Below are 15221 nucleotides of genomic sequence, written 5' to 3' on the forward strand. Positions count from 1 at the left end.
GATGAACCTTAAGGAAAAACATTAAGAAATGTACCTGGCTACGTTATTTCTAAGATAAGAAAATACCTTGCTTTTTCATCGTAAGCCCATTTAGCCTACTTGTGTGTGGCTGCCATTCAAATAGCTTTTCACTTCTGTTGTCGTCTGATGAAAATGAAGCTATTTTGCCGAATGTGTTTCACTAATGTATTTTCTGTGAAGGACAACTATAGTTGCATGTCCCTGATCACTCTATTGAAGCAAAGAAACACTGACTTTCCATATAAAACACAACTGCTGTCAATACACAGCTGGACTCACCTGCTTCCACTTTCTCCAGCTGTGCTATTTACAAACAAAAACGTGACTTGCTCAACTGTTCTGGGGAACTACAGAGAACTTCATTATGTAAATAATGTGACCGGTGAAATGAACACAATCTGCTTTATCTTCTAACATATTGCACAAGTTGACTGCAGGTATTTACTTAAAAAGTTACTATACATTTTAATGTATAGATAAACTTCAAAAATAATGTTTAACAGTATTGAAAAACAATCCTGTGGCTATTTCCAAAAACGGCATATGATATACCGCCCAAGCCAACCACTACTGCTCTAACTGCAGCATTCTGCTCTGTGGCAAATCATGGTAGCTGGCTCATCTCATGACAGCCCGTAAATAATGTTCAGTGTCTGTATACCCCATTTGCCTATACGATTTAACAAGCAGATTGAGTATATTGATGCTGTGAATAAGCTTATATATATATATATATATATATATATATATATATATATATATATATATATATATATATATATATATATATATATATATATATATATATATATATATATATATACACACAGTGCCTTTAGAAAGTATTCACACCTCTTACAGCCTGAATTTAAAATTGATTAACTTGAGATTTTGTGTCGCTGAACTACACACATTATACACATTTTATTATTAATATAATAGGAAAAGCTGAAATGTCTTAAATCGGTAAGTTTTCAAACCTAAATATTCAGGTGTAAACATTTGCTTACTAGGTCACAAAATAAGATGCATGATTTTTGAATGATAACATTTTTTTCTATAAGGTTTTCCAATGCCTCGCAAAGAAGGGCACCTGTTGGTAGATAAAAAATACATTTAAAAAATACACTGAATATCCCTTTGAGCATGTTGAAGTTCTCAATTACGCTTTGGATAGTGTGTCAATATACCCAGTCACTACAAAGATACCAGTGTCCTTCATAACTCAGTTGCCGGAGAGGAAGGAAACCACGTGGTATTACACCATGAGGCCAATTGTGATTAAAAGCGTTGGAGTTTAATAACTGTGATAGAATACTGAGGATGTAGTTACTTCACAATGCTAACATAAATGACAGTGAAAAGAAGGAAGCCTGTACAGAAACTAAGTATTCCAAAACATGCATCCTGTTTGCAATATGGCAGTTTTTTTAAACTTCTATTTAACTAGTCAAGTCAGTTAAGAATAAATTCTTATTTTCAATGACGGCCTAGGAACAGTGGGTTAACTGCCTTGTTCAGGAGCAGAATTACAGATTTTTACCTTGCCAGCTCAAGGATTCGAACTTGCAACCTTTCAGTTACAAGTTCAACTCTCTAACCACTAGGCTACCTGCCGCTACTTAAGTAATAGTGCAAAAAATATGGCAAAAAAAATCACTTTTTGTCCTGAATACAAAACATTAAGTTTGGGTCAAATCCAGCACAACAAATCACTGAGTACCACTCTTCATATTTTCAAGCATGGTGGTAACTGCATCATGTTCTAGGTATGCTTGTCATCGGGCAAGGACTAGGGAGTTATTTAGGACAAAAATAAATGTAATCAAGCGAAGCACAGGCAAAATCTGAGAGGAAATCCTGTTTGTCTGCTTTCCAACAGACACAGAGAGACAAATCCACCTTTCAGCAGGACAATAACCTAAAACGAATGAAACAAATATTGTTTAATTTTTCTTCGACTTTGAAATTAGAGTATTGTGTGTACATCACTGACCAAAAATTACAATTAAATCTATTTTAATCCCACTTTGTGAAACAAGAGCTCAGTGTGAATATTTTCTGAAGACTAAATATATTGAGTTTTACTGCTCTCTTTTGTGTACTGCAAAGCTAAGGCTATTTATGATACAGAGATGTAAAAGTAATATGTTTTTTTCTTCTTGTTCCTCTCTCATTCAACCCCCTCCTCTCTCTTGCCTTGAGGTGTTGATTGAGACTCTGGTGGCCCTGGGGGCCCAGTGTCGCTGGACAGCCTGTAACATCTACTCAACACAGAACGAGGTGGCAGCTGCCCTCTCAGAGATCGGTAAGTAAAAGCTTTCAACATCAATACTTTACTGCTTTGTTACAGTATGAGCTTCTATATGGAAAAGAATGAGAGGCTGATTGTACTTCATAAGATGTTTTTGAAAGTTGTGGTTCATCACATTCATATTAATTAGTACTATTTCTGCATACTATGCATACTTTAACTTGTATTAATATGTAATGAATTACATGATTGTTAAATGGGTGTTTCTTGTAAGGGTGCTAAGAGTTGAGAGTGATTTGCTTCCCTGTGCCCTTTGAAACCAAGGAGACGTTTTTCGATATGTTCTCAATAAAGTCTTGGAAAACAGAGACTAGAGAACATCAGGCTTGCCCTCTAGTTATTGAACTACAGAACCAAGACGCGCATATCTCTTGGGTTGCTGGGTGATTGTTAAGTATATGTGTTTCCGTAGTGGGGTCTCTTTGTTCATGGCCTGTTAGACGGAGAGGTTCACTAGAGTCAGACTGCATTAAAGTAGTCACACAGCTCAAGCTGGGAGAGGAACTGGCACACAGGCTGTGGGCTGATTAACTTGTCCTACGCACACAGTATCCTCTGACTGTTTACAACCCACTCAGCAGTGTTGACATTTTCTACGAGTGAGTTATGCCAGCAATCTTCATACCATACAGCAAGCCTGCCAGAAACCTACTGAGATGGAGACTTGACCAGATGAAAGGAGTAGATAGTAGTACATGGGTGTATACTTACAGACACAGAGACAGGGATGAGGTTGGAGGACTAGATATGAGGTTAACTAAGAAAAAGTCAGTGGGATAGAGATCCTAAGCCCAGGTGCTGTATAGCGTGTTTCTAGCTGTATGGTCATACAGGACGAGTAGCGTAGCAGAGGAACCATAGAGCCTTCAAAATCTACCTACCCCTCAAGTCCAATAGCAGGAATCAGAATTGTGTTTTAGTGTACCACTCTTTTTTTAAACTTTATTTTTTACATAAGCTCTCCCTTTCCCACATAGTTGTGTAAAGCTCCATCTGTCAGAGTATCTCTTTCTAATAAACAGTTGGTCCAGGTCTTTTATGGAGAGAAATCTCCCGGCTAACAGATGAAAGGGCTGTGTCCTCTGGCAGCTTCTGTTCCTGCCTGCTCTGCTCTCTCTGGGGTGGAAATGACCAGGAGGCCTTCTGTCCTGCTGCAGCTTTCACCTGATGTTTGGTCCTCTTCTAGAAATGACAGGATAACAGCTTTTGAGACACGAGACCCATCTTATTATCCCCTCTTGGTTTAGAGAACAGACATACGGAGGGTTTTACTCACACCCTCTGTGTTATGAAGCCTGAATTATGATGTTATTAGCATGTCAGAAAGGAAGTAAAATGTTAGGTCAGTTAACAACAATTGGTCATGAAGACACATAACAGTATAGGACTACTGTGTAACTAAGCCTAATAAGCTACTGTAGCGATTCTACATGATTGTTCAGTACTGATGTCAATACTGTTACGGCTGCTATTGATACCTGTTTCCTGAATGATTATGATAGTGTGCAGTTAGATTTAATGTTAGAGAGCTGAAGTCTTTAGTGAGCAGGGTTGTGTAAGTGTACTGCCTGCTGGAGGAGCCAACAGCGCAGTTCTAGGCTCTGTGGTGTTGTGGTTGGATTGTTGTGCAGGTCCAGATATCTGGAGTTAAGCTGCAGGCCATTATATTAATATGGCTTTAGAGCAGATTATACGGACGTTGAGCACCATGCGTTCAAACGTGATCAGTTCTGCTCTCTCTGGAATGAAGGGTCTTTGGGTCACAAACCAATGCTTTTGCTTATATTAAAGGTTCAGGACCCTGTGCGGTTGTTTAAAAAGAGATGTTGTAATATCTGTCTGATCTGGAGAAATATAGTAATTTCTAAACCCCTGTATTCTCCCAACTACCTTGTGATTTGTGCAGGTGTGGCGGTTTTTGCCTGGAAGGGGGAATCGGAGGATGACTTCTGGTGGTGTATCGACAAGTGCGTCAACATGGAGGGCTGGCAGCCTAACATGGTACCCATATAAGTCTATCATTTATCCTCCTTTAACAACAAGGCAAATTTCCTTGTAGACCATTTTGTGTTACTGACATGTGTCTGTTGTCACTGTTTGAGAATGTTGTCCCTTCTTGCTGTGTCTGTGGTAGATCCTTGATGATGGAGGGGACTTGACCCACTGGGTGTATAAGAAATACCCCAACGTCTTCAAGAAGATCAGGGGCATTGTGGAGGAGAGTGTGACTGGGGTCCACAGGTAATTTTATTTCTGATTACAGTACAGTCACACACGCAAGACCAGCGGGCAACTCTGAGCTAAGTTGCTTAGTCATCTCTTTGTCTTTCAGGTTGTACCAGTTGTCCAAAGCAGGCAAACTGTGTGTGCCAGCCATGAATGTAAATGACTCTGTGACAAAGCAGAAGTTTGACAACCTCTACTGCTGCAGAGAGTCTATCCTGGATGGGTAGGTGTTAAATGGACTTTTAAGCTAAGCTTCACTACAACAGTGTTCTTTGCACTACATAAGAATGTATCGATTCGATTTATTTTGTAGATACTGTACATACTGTAGATATACTGTACATAATCAGTGCAAGGCGCAAGGCGGGCGACCGGAAACATGACCGAATACAAACAGTGTAGCTATTCCCTCCAAGGCAATCAAACAAGCTAAGCGTCAGTATAGAGATAAAGTAGAGTCGCAATTCAACAGCTCAGACACGAGAGGTATGTGGCAGGGTCTAAAGTCAATCACGAACTACAAAAAGTTAACCAGCCCCGTCGCGGACCACGATATCTTGCTCCCAGACAAACGAAACAACTTCTTTGCTCGCTTTGAGGACAATACAGTGCCACGGACACGGCCCACTACCAAAACCTGCGGGCTCTCCTTCACTGCAGCCAACGGGAGTACAACATTTAAACATGTTAAACCTCGCAAGGCTGCCGTCATTAAGCTCGAGACCCTGGGTCTCGACCCCACCCTGTGCAACTGGGTCCTGGACTTCCTGACGGGCCGCCCCCAGGTGGTGAGGGTAGGAAGCATCTCCACCCCGCTGATCCTCAACACGGGTGCGTTCCCACAAGGGTGCGTTCTCAGCCCTCTCCTTTACTCCCTGTTCACCCATGACTGCGTGGCCATGCACGCCTCCAACTCAATCATCAAGTTTGCAGATGACACTACAGTGGTAGGCTTGATTACCAACAACGACGAGACGGCCTACAGGGAGGAGGTGAGGGCCCTCGGAGTGTGGTGTCAGGAAAATAAACTCTCTCTCAACGTCAACAAAACAAAGGTGATGATCGTGGACTTCAGGAAACAGCAGAGGGAGCAGCCCCCTATCGACGAGACAGTAGTGGAGAAGGTGAAAAGTTGTAAGTTCCTTGGCATACACATCACGGACAAACTGAAATGGTCCACCCACACAGACAGCGTGGTGAAGAGGGCCTCAGGAGGCTGAAGATATTTGTCTGGTCACCAAAACACTCACAAACTTTCACAGATGCACAATCGAGAGCATCCTGTCGGGCTGTATCACAGCCTGGTACAGCAACTGCTCCGCCCACAAACGCAAGGCTCTCCAGAGGGTAGTGAGGTCTGCACAACGCATCATCGGGGGCAAACTACCTGCCCTCCAAGACACCTACACCACCCGATGTCACAGGAAGGCCAAAAAGATCAAGGACAACAACCACCCGAGCCACTGCCTGTTCACCCCGCTATCATCCAGAAGGCGAGGTCAGTACAGGTGCATCAAAGCAGGGACCGAGAGACCTGAAAAACAGCTTCTATCCCAATTTAATAATACAAAATTAGATGTAATAAATGTATCACTAGCCACTTTAAACAATGCCACTTTATATAATGTTTACAAACCCTACATTACTCTTCGTATATGTATATACTGTACTCTATACCATCTACTGCATCTTGCCTATGCCGTTCGGCCATCGCTTATCCATATTTTTAGTTACATATTCTTATTCATTCCTTTACACTGTTAGATATTGTTAGATATTACTGCGTGGTCGGAACTAGAAGCACAAGCATTTCGCTACACTCAAATTAACATCTGTTAACCATGTGTATGTGACAAATTAATTTGATATACTGTACATACATAAAATCATATACACTAGACAATATAATGGCGCCGGAGGGGATGGCTTATGACTGAAAAGAGCTTCTGGACATCAGAACAGCGATTACTCACCTCGAACTGGATGAGGTTCATGAGTCCGACTAGAAGTTTATTGAGTCCGTTGCGAAGGATATACTGCTTTCTGGAGAGCAGGCTCAAGTCCCCGTCATTCACCTAAAGAGAAGGTGGAGATACAGATGGAGAAGGTCGGGGTGCCTTGTGTGGATTCAGAGACGAGTGAGTAAATCGTCACTACCATCGGTTCTATTGGCCAACTTGTAATCACTGGAAAACAAACTTGATGATCTACGGTCGACTACCCTACCAACGGGACATCAAAAACGGTAATATTTTATGTTTCACTGAGTCGTGGCTGAACAACGACACGGATAATAATGAGCTGGCTGGGTTTTCCATTCATTGGCAGGACAGAGAAGCTACGTCTGATAAGACGAGGGGCGGTGGTGTATCTGTTTTTCAGTAACACCTGGTGCGCGATGTCTAATCTTAAAGTCGTCTCGAGGTATTGCTGTAGACCACACTATCTACCAAGAGTGTTATCATCTATATTATTAGCCATCTATTTACCACCACAAACCGATGCTGGCACTAAAAACGCACTCAACGAGCTGTATAAGGCCATAAGCAACCAAGAAAATGCTCATCCAGAAGCGACACCCCTAGTGGCCGGGGACTTTAATGCTGGCAAAATTAAATCAGTTTTACCTCATTTCTACCAGCATGTCACATCTGCAACCAAAGGAGAAAAAAATTCTAGACCACCTTTACTCCACACACAGAAACGCATACAAAGCACTCCCTCACTCTCCATTTGGCAAATCTGACCATAATTATATCCTCCTGATTGCTGTTTACAAGCAAAAACTTAAGCAGGAAGTACCAGTGACTCGCTCAATACTGAAGTGGTAAGATGACACGGATGCTACGCTACAGGACTGTTTTGCTAGCATAGACTGGAATATATTCTGTGATTCATCTAATGGCATTGAGAAGTATACCACCTCAGTCACCGGCTTCATCAGTAAGTGCATCGACGACATCGTCCCCACAGTGAGCGTACGTACATATCCCAACCAGAAGCCATGGATTACAGGCAACATCCGCATCGAGCTAAAGGCTAAAGCTGCCGCTTTCAAGGAGCGGGACACTAATCCGGAGGAAATCTCGCAATGCCCTCAGACGAACCATCAAACAGGCAATGCGTCAATACAGGACTAAGATTGAATCCTAATACACGGGCTCTGACGCTTGTCAGATGTGGCAGGGCTGGCAAACTATTACGGACTACAAAGGAAAACCTAACCGCAAGCTGACCAATGACGCTAGCCTACCAGACGAGCAACATGCCTTTTTTTATGCTCGCTTTGAGGCAAGCAACACTGAAGCTTGCATGAGAGCACTCTGGAAGGACTGTGTGATCACGCTCTCCATAGTCGATGTGAGCAAGACCTTTAAAAAGGTCAACATTCGCAATGTCGCGGGCCAGACTGATTACCAGGGCATGTACTCGGCGAATGTGCAGACCAACTGGCAAGTGTCTTCACTGACATTTTCATCCTCTCCCTTTCCGAGTCTGTAATACCTACATGTTTCAAACAGACAACAATAGTCCCTTGTGCCCAAGAATGCAAAGGTAACCTGCTTAAATGACTACCGCCCCGTAGTACTCGCGTCAGTAGCCATGAAGTGCTTTGAAAGGCAGGTCATGGCTCACATCAACACCATCCTCCCGGAAACCCTAGACCCACTCGCAATTCGCATAAACAAATCCTCAGATGACGCTATCTCAATCACACTCCACATTGCCTTCACCCACCTGGAAAAAGGAACACCAATGTGAGAATGCTGATCATTGATTACAGCTCAGCGTTCAACACCATAGTGCCCACAAAGCTCATCACTAAGCTAAGGACTCTGGGACTAAATACATCTCTCTGTAATTGGATCCTGGACTTCCTGATGGGCCGCCTCCAGGCTGTAAGGGTAGGCAACAACACATCTGCCATGCTGATCCTCAACACCGGGGCCCCACAGGGGTGCGTGCTTAGCCCCCTCCGGTACTCCCTGTTCACCCACGACTGCGTGGCCAAACACGACTCCAACACCATCATTAAGTTTGCTGATGACACAACATTGGTAGGCCTGATCACCGACAACAATGAGACAGCCTACAGAGAGGAGGTATGAGCAAGACAAAGGAGATGATTGTGGACTACAGACAAAGGAGGGCCGAACATTTAACATCAACAGGGTTGCGGTGGAGCGGGTCGAGTTTCATGTACCTTGGTACCAAGTTCATTGGTAATGTGGGGACCATCATGGTCAAAACACACCAAGACAGTTGTGACGAGGGCACGACAACACCTTTTCCTCAATGTTCTACAGCTGCACCATTGAGAGCATCCTGACCGGTTGCATCACCGCCTGGTATGGCAGCTGCTCGGCATCCGACCATAGGGCGCTACAAAGGGTAGTGCCTAAGCCTCAATACATCACTGAGGCCAAGCTTCCTGCAATCCAGGACCTATATACTAGGCGGTGTCAGAGGAAGCCCCCATCAATTGTCAAAGATTCTAGCCACCCTAGTCATAGACTAGGGTGGCTAGAATCTACACTGCTGCTACTCGCAGTTTATTATCTATGCATAGACACTTTACCACTACCTACATGTACAAATTACCTTGACTAACCTGTACCCCCGCACATTGACTCTGTACCGGTACCCCCAGTGATTTTGATTTGATTACCGGTACCCCTTTGTATATAGCCTCGTTATTATGTAATTGTATTGTTACTTTTTATTATGTTTTTTACTTCAGTAAATGTTGGATTTAGTCATATTTTCTTAACTCTATTTCTTGATCTATTGTTGGTTAAGGGCTTGTAAGTAAGCATTTCACGATAAGGTTTAAAACAAGCACCTTATAAACTGCACCAGCACCAAAAATGCTGTTTTGACAAGTAGCAATAAATCACTGATACCTGTTGTATTTTGCTGTTCTGTCCTGTTCTGCTGAATTTTTCTCCAAGGCAAAAGATGATGCATTTTCTGTGTCCCCGCCAAAGCATCTCTGGCCTGTGTAAGCCAATAAATCAGGCTAACAACATGGCCTGTGTGTTCCAGTGGCCTGGGAAATTGCTTTTATAGACGACTACTGCCCATTTAACTCAACCTGTGGTTTTAACACACCACAGAAAGGCAGACTTCCTGAATCCTATTGTTTCCCTGGTCTCTGTCTCCATGTTTCTGTCTGCAGCCTGAAGAGGACCACAGATGTGATGTTTGGAGGAAAGCAGGTTGTTGTATGTGGTTATGGAGAGGTAAGGCGGTTTCATACTGTACATGTAGTTCTGTTTAAATAGTCAGTCTGTTCCGGCTATGCTAAACCTGCTATAATGAGAATATGTGCACTCAGTGTAATGATTATCACATGTACAGTACATGTTAGTACATCAATATACTGAAGAGTTCAATGTCATCTCATGCGAAGTCATTGTGTATTTAGTCTAATGTAATCCGCCTCTAAAGAGTCTAATGTGGACGTCAAGGTTTACCAGTATGCATGTTCTGTAGTGGGTAATTTGTAGCCTTTTCTGTTTATCAAGGTCAATGTGGTGTGGTCATATTATGTAATGCTAATGCAATGTGCTCTCCCTGCAGGTTGGGAAAGGTTGCACTGCCGCACTGAAAGCCATGGGATCCATCGTCTACGTCACAGAGATTGATCCCATCTGCGCCCTGCAGGCCTGGTGAGGGACAGCAAGTAGGAAACAGAGCACTTGTCTCTCCCCCTCTGTTCTGACTAACCACTCTTTCCCCATGTGTGTCTTAACAGCATGGACGGCTTCAGGGTGGTCAAGCTGAACGAGGTCATCCGTCAGGTGGACGTCATCATCACATGCACTGGTAAACAACATCAAACTACTGTGTTTATGTAATCAATAGTGATATTATTTTGGACAATTAAATATGATTTGTAAAAAATAAAAATATATGTGTATTTTGTTATTTTATTATATATATATATATATATATATACATACACACACACACACACACACACACACACAAATAAGATTTATTTATATTTTATTTATTTATATTTTATTTATTGATATATTTATTTTATATATTATATATTTATTTTATATATTATATATGATATATATATATATCTTATATATGATATATATATCATATATATATATCTTATATATGATATATATCATATATATATATCATATATATCATATATATATATCTATATCATATATATATCATATATATCATATATATATCTATATCATATATATATCATATATATCATATATCATATATATATATATATATCATATATATATCATATATATCATATATATATATCTATATCATATATCTATATATCATATATATCTATATATCATATATATCTATATATCATATATCATATATATCTATATATCATATATCAAATAAATATATATATATATATATATCAAATAAATATATTTATATCAAATATATATATATCAAATAAATATATTTATCATATATATATAATTATTATATATACACAAATAAAATAAATAAGTAGAAGATTTATTTCTATTTGATTTATTTATATATTTTTATATTTAAATTTATATATATTTTTTTAATATATAATATGTTATATACACACTCTTCATGGCCCTTTGCATCACCTAATCACCCTGAGGGTTTGTGCTAAGCCCTATACGGAGATAGGTTTTAGACTGGGGTTTTTCTCTGGTCTCCTAGGGAATAAGAACGTGGTGACTAGGGACCAGCTGGACCGCATGAAGAACGGCTCCATCGTGTGCAACATGGGACACTCCAACACTGAGATTGACGTGGTGAGGAACTTTGATAAACTAGTTTGTTGCTACAGTAAAACGTAAAAATCAAGGGAGGGACTTTTTGAAGTTTTCCTAGGAATATGAAGTTCATGATGATGATTTCAAATGATTTGCATATTTAGACTTTTAATAGAGTGTGAGTGAGAGTGCGTAGTGTATTTTCATGACCCTTGTGTGTGTGACCTGCTAACCAGGCAAGCCTGCGGACCCCAGAACTGACCTGGGAGAGAGTGCGCTCTCAGGTGGACCACGTCATCTGGCCTGACGGCAAGAGGGTCATCCTGCTGGCCGAGGTGGGAAGTTACACACACACACACACACACACATGCACATATACTCCCACATAGCAAATTACACGTTTGTGTGTCTCCCTCAGGGTCGTCTTCTGAACCTCAGCTGCTCCACAGTTCCCACCTTCGTCCTGTCAATCACAGCCACGACCCAGGTAAAAGACACTCCCCACAGTAGCTAACAACCAGACAGAGTAGTCTTGATTTTAAATCAAGATCTGGTTTTGGTATTTTTCATTTAAATGTACGCAGCCTGGATTTGGGCTAAATCAACTGATGCTGATGTAATTGTGTTTTCTGAAACATGGCTCAGCAAGTCTGTTTTTGATAAGGATATTTGTATAAGTGGTTACAATGTTTATCGCACTGATCAAGTTAAGAAAGGTGGGGGTGTGGCTAAAAATGTAAAATCTCAATTCCCTGTAAGTGTGGCAAAGTCTGAAACTATTTGTAAACAGTTGGAATTTCTTGCATTGAATATTGAGGTTTCAAAGGGCCTCTCTATAACTGTGATCGGCTGTTATAGACCCCCCTCTGCTCTCTATAACTGTGATCGGCTGTTATAGACCCCCCCCCTCTGCTCTCAGTGATGCATTTTCTTATTCGACGCACCTTATGTCTTAACTTCTTTACAGTGAAATGATCTTGATTGATGATTTCAACTGGTGTTGGTTAAAGCCGGTGTCTGATGATTTAAAAATGTTTTGTAATTCTATGAATCTTACCCAGTTGATTAACTCGCCCACTCGCCCAAATCTTAAATGCCCAGATAAATCTACCCTGATTTGATTTGATATTGACAAATGTTCCACATAAATATTCTGCGGTTGGTGTTTTTTGTAATGATTTAAGTGACCATTGTGCTGTTGTTGCTGTTAGAAATACTAAGGTTCCTAAGACAAACCCACGTTTTATTCGTAAGAGAAATGTGAAGTGTTTTAATGAGCAGGCTTTCTTTCATGATTTGTTTTATTTTGACTGGAGTAAGATTGAGCTTATTCCTGATGTGGAAACTGCCTGGAAATTCTTTCATTATGTTTTTTTCCAAATAGTAAACAAACATACCCCATTCCGCAGGATCAGGGTTAAAGGGCGGGATAATCCATGGTTTTCTTCTGAGCTGTCTTGTATTATTCACAACCGTAATCTAGCCTGGGCTAATGCAAGGAAATCACGTTCTGATGCTGATTGGCTTATTTTTAGGCAATTACGAAACAAGTGTTCTTTTCTTCTCAGGAAGGCCAAGTCTGAATATTTTATGTCTGTTACCACTGATAACCTGAATGACCCTAGAAAGTTTTGGAAGGCTATTAAGTCGATGTCTGGTAACAGTAATGTTAATGTAATGTTAATGAATTACCGTCATGTGTTTTGAAGGACTCTGTTGCTGTATATGACAAAACTGAAATGCTGAATTGTTTCAATGAGCACTTTGTATCATCTGGTGGGCTGTTTGATTCAGTGTCCTCTGTCTCTGTACAACCCTGTGTGGATGAACCAGTGAGAGCTGGTCAAACCTTTAGCTTTTTGCTATTCTCAGTGCAGGTGGTACATAAAGCCCTGAAATCCTTAGATCAGAGAAAGCCTGCAGGTCCTGATCTTTTGGATCCCTGCTTTTTAAATCTTGCAGCTGATTTCATAGCTGAACCACTTACATATCTGTTCAATCTAACCCTGGAATGTAATGAAATTCTGAAAATCAGCATTTGTCCTACCACTTTTAAAAGGGGGGGGATACAACTCTTTTAAATAATTATAGGCCAATGTCAAAGCTGTCACCCCTGGTGAAAATACTTGAAATCCTTGTGAGTGAACAGCTAAAATAGTTTTTATTTACTAACTCTATTTTATCAATGTACCAATCGGGTTTCAGGAAGCAGCATAGCACAATTACAGCAGCCATGAAGATTTTAAATTATATCACTGAAGCCCTTGACAAAAAACAGCACTGTCTCACTTTTTATTGATCTCTCTTAGGCTTTTGATACAGTTGATCATGCTATACTAAGGCAGAGTTTGTCAAGTGTAGGTCTTTCAGAGCATGCAGTTGCATGGTTTGCTAACTATCTGTCTGATAGAACTCAGTGCACTCAATTTGATGGGCTTATGTCAAAGTGTCTGTCTTTAGTGGCTCTTGGTCCTCTCTTATTCACTATTTATATAAATGATTTAGACAAAAATGTCAAATGCGCAACTTCATTTTTATGCTGATGATTCTGTTATTTACTGTTGTGCCTCGTCTCTTACAAAAGCTTTCCAAAACTTGCAAACCGCTTTTTATACTGTTCAACATACCTTGTGTCAATTGAAGCTTATCCTCAATACTGACACAACTAAACTAATGGTGTTTTCTAATGCAAGAAATAGACCTCTGAACCTTTCACCTATTACTACCTTTCAGGGCAAGAAGATTGAGGTTGTAACCTCAAATAAATATCTTGGAATTTTAATTGATGATGGCCTCTCTTTTAAATTGCATATTCAACAACTTACAAAAAATTTAAAGCTGAAATTTGAATTTTATTTTAGGAATAATGCCGGTTTTTCTTTTGAAGCCAGAAGGAGGCTAGTATCAGCTACATTTATGCCTTTACTAGACTATGGGGATATTTTATATATGAATGCTTCCGCTCAGTGTTTGAGAATAATTGACACCCTTTACCATGGCACTTTGAGATTTATTTTAAACTGCAAAACCCGTACGCACCACTACACTTTGTATACCAGGGTTGGCTGGCCTTCTCTAGCCACTCGTAGGCTCAGGCACTGGTATACTTTTATTTACAAAGCCATTTTGGGTTTACTTCCTTTTTATTTGGGCATTTTTATTGTTCAGAAATGTGGTGGGTACTCTCTTCGTTCGCTGGACTTTATCTTCCTAACTGTTCCAAATGTCCCAACTGAATTTGGTAAAAGGGCTTTTATGTGCTCTGCGCCATCGTCTTGGAACGCCTTACAAAATACTTTTAAACTGGAAGAACTTGTCCAGATTGGTATTTTTAAATCACTGATGAATGATTTTGAGACTGATTGCCTGAACTATCAATGTTTTTAATTTGCTGTTTTTGTTTTGTTATACTCTTGTGAATTCTATGATGGGTTTTTTTCTTGTAGTTTTTCATGTTGTTTGTCTGTAATTTTTGTAATGACTTGGTGCTGCCTATCTTGGCCAGGACGCTCTTAAAAACAGATTTTAAATCTCAATGAGCCCTTCCTGGTTATATAAAGGTTAAAAAAAAGTTGTGCTGCTGATAGCAGCAGGTAATACAGACCCTCACTGCCTCTTTCAACCCAACACTAGCTACCAGATAGGAGTCTGTGGGTTATTATATGGTCTATTCCCTCCCATAATTAGGCCACCGTGATAGATGATAAGAGTGTGCCTTGACCTCAGTGTCATCTCTAATAATAAACCTCCTGGGAATGGCTGAGGGCTTATCTGAACTGAGCATGTCTCATGTAGATTAGATAGAGCTAGGACAGGGGAAGCAATGGCATAGTGTAGCCATCTCCCCTAGTGCATATTTCATTCAGTGACAATTTGTGCATCTAATAACACCTTTAATTTGG

At 40.5% G+C, this 15221-nt stretch overlaps 1 protein-coding gene across 2 annotated transcripts in view; it reads left to right on the top strand.

Annotated features, from left to right (window-relative positions):
• LOC109891110 (S-adenosylhomocysteine hydrolase-like protein 1) overlaps positions 1 to 15221 on the top strand; it is a 55791-nt gene that overhangs the window by 36565 nt on the left and 4005 nt on the right. For both annotated transcript variants that reach the window (XM_020483425.2, XM_020483426.2), the window contains exons 5-14: positions 2227 to 2329; positions 4242 to 4336; positions 4470 to 4576; positions 4668 to 4784; positions 9741 to 9804; positions 10145 to 10233; positions 10320 to 10390; positions 11264 to 11358; positions 11556 to 11654; positions 11738 to 11806. In XM_020483425.2, coding sequence (XP_020339014.1) covers positions 2227 to 2329; positions 4242 to 4336; positions 4470 to 4576; positions 4668 to 4784; positions 9741 to 9804; positions 10145 to 10233; positions 10320 to 10390; positions 11264 to 11358; positions 11556 to 11654; positions 11738 to 11806 — 909 coding nt within the window. The remainder of the gene's footprint in view (positions 1 to 2226; positions 2330 to 4241; positions 4337 to 4469; positions 4577 to 4667; positions 4785 to 9740; positions 9805 to 10144; positions 10234 to 10319; positions 10391 to 11263; positions 11359 to 11555; positions 11655 to 11737; positions 11807 to 15221) is intronic.

This window comes from Oncorhynchus kisutch, linkage group LG5 (genome assembly GCF_002021735.2).
Source record: "Oncorhynchus kisutch isolate 150728-3 linkage group LG5, Okis_V2, whole genome shotgun sequence".
Classification (NCBI taxonomy): Eukaryota; Metazoa; Chordata; class Actinopteri; order Salmoniformes; family Salmonidae; genus Oncorhynchus; species Oncorhynchus kisutch.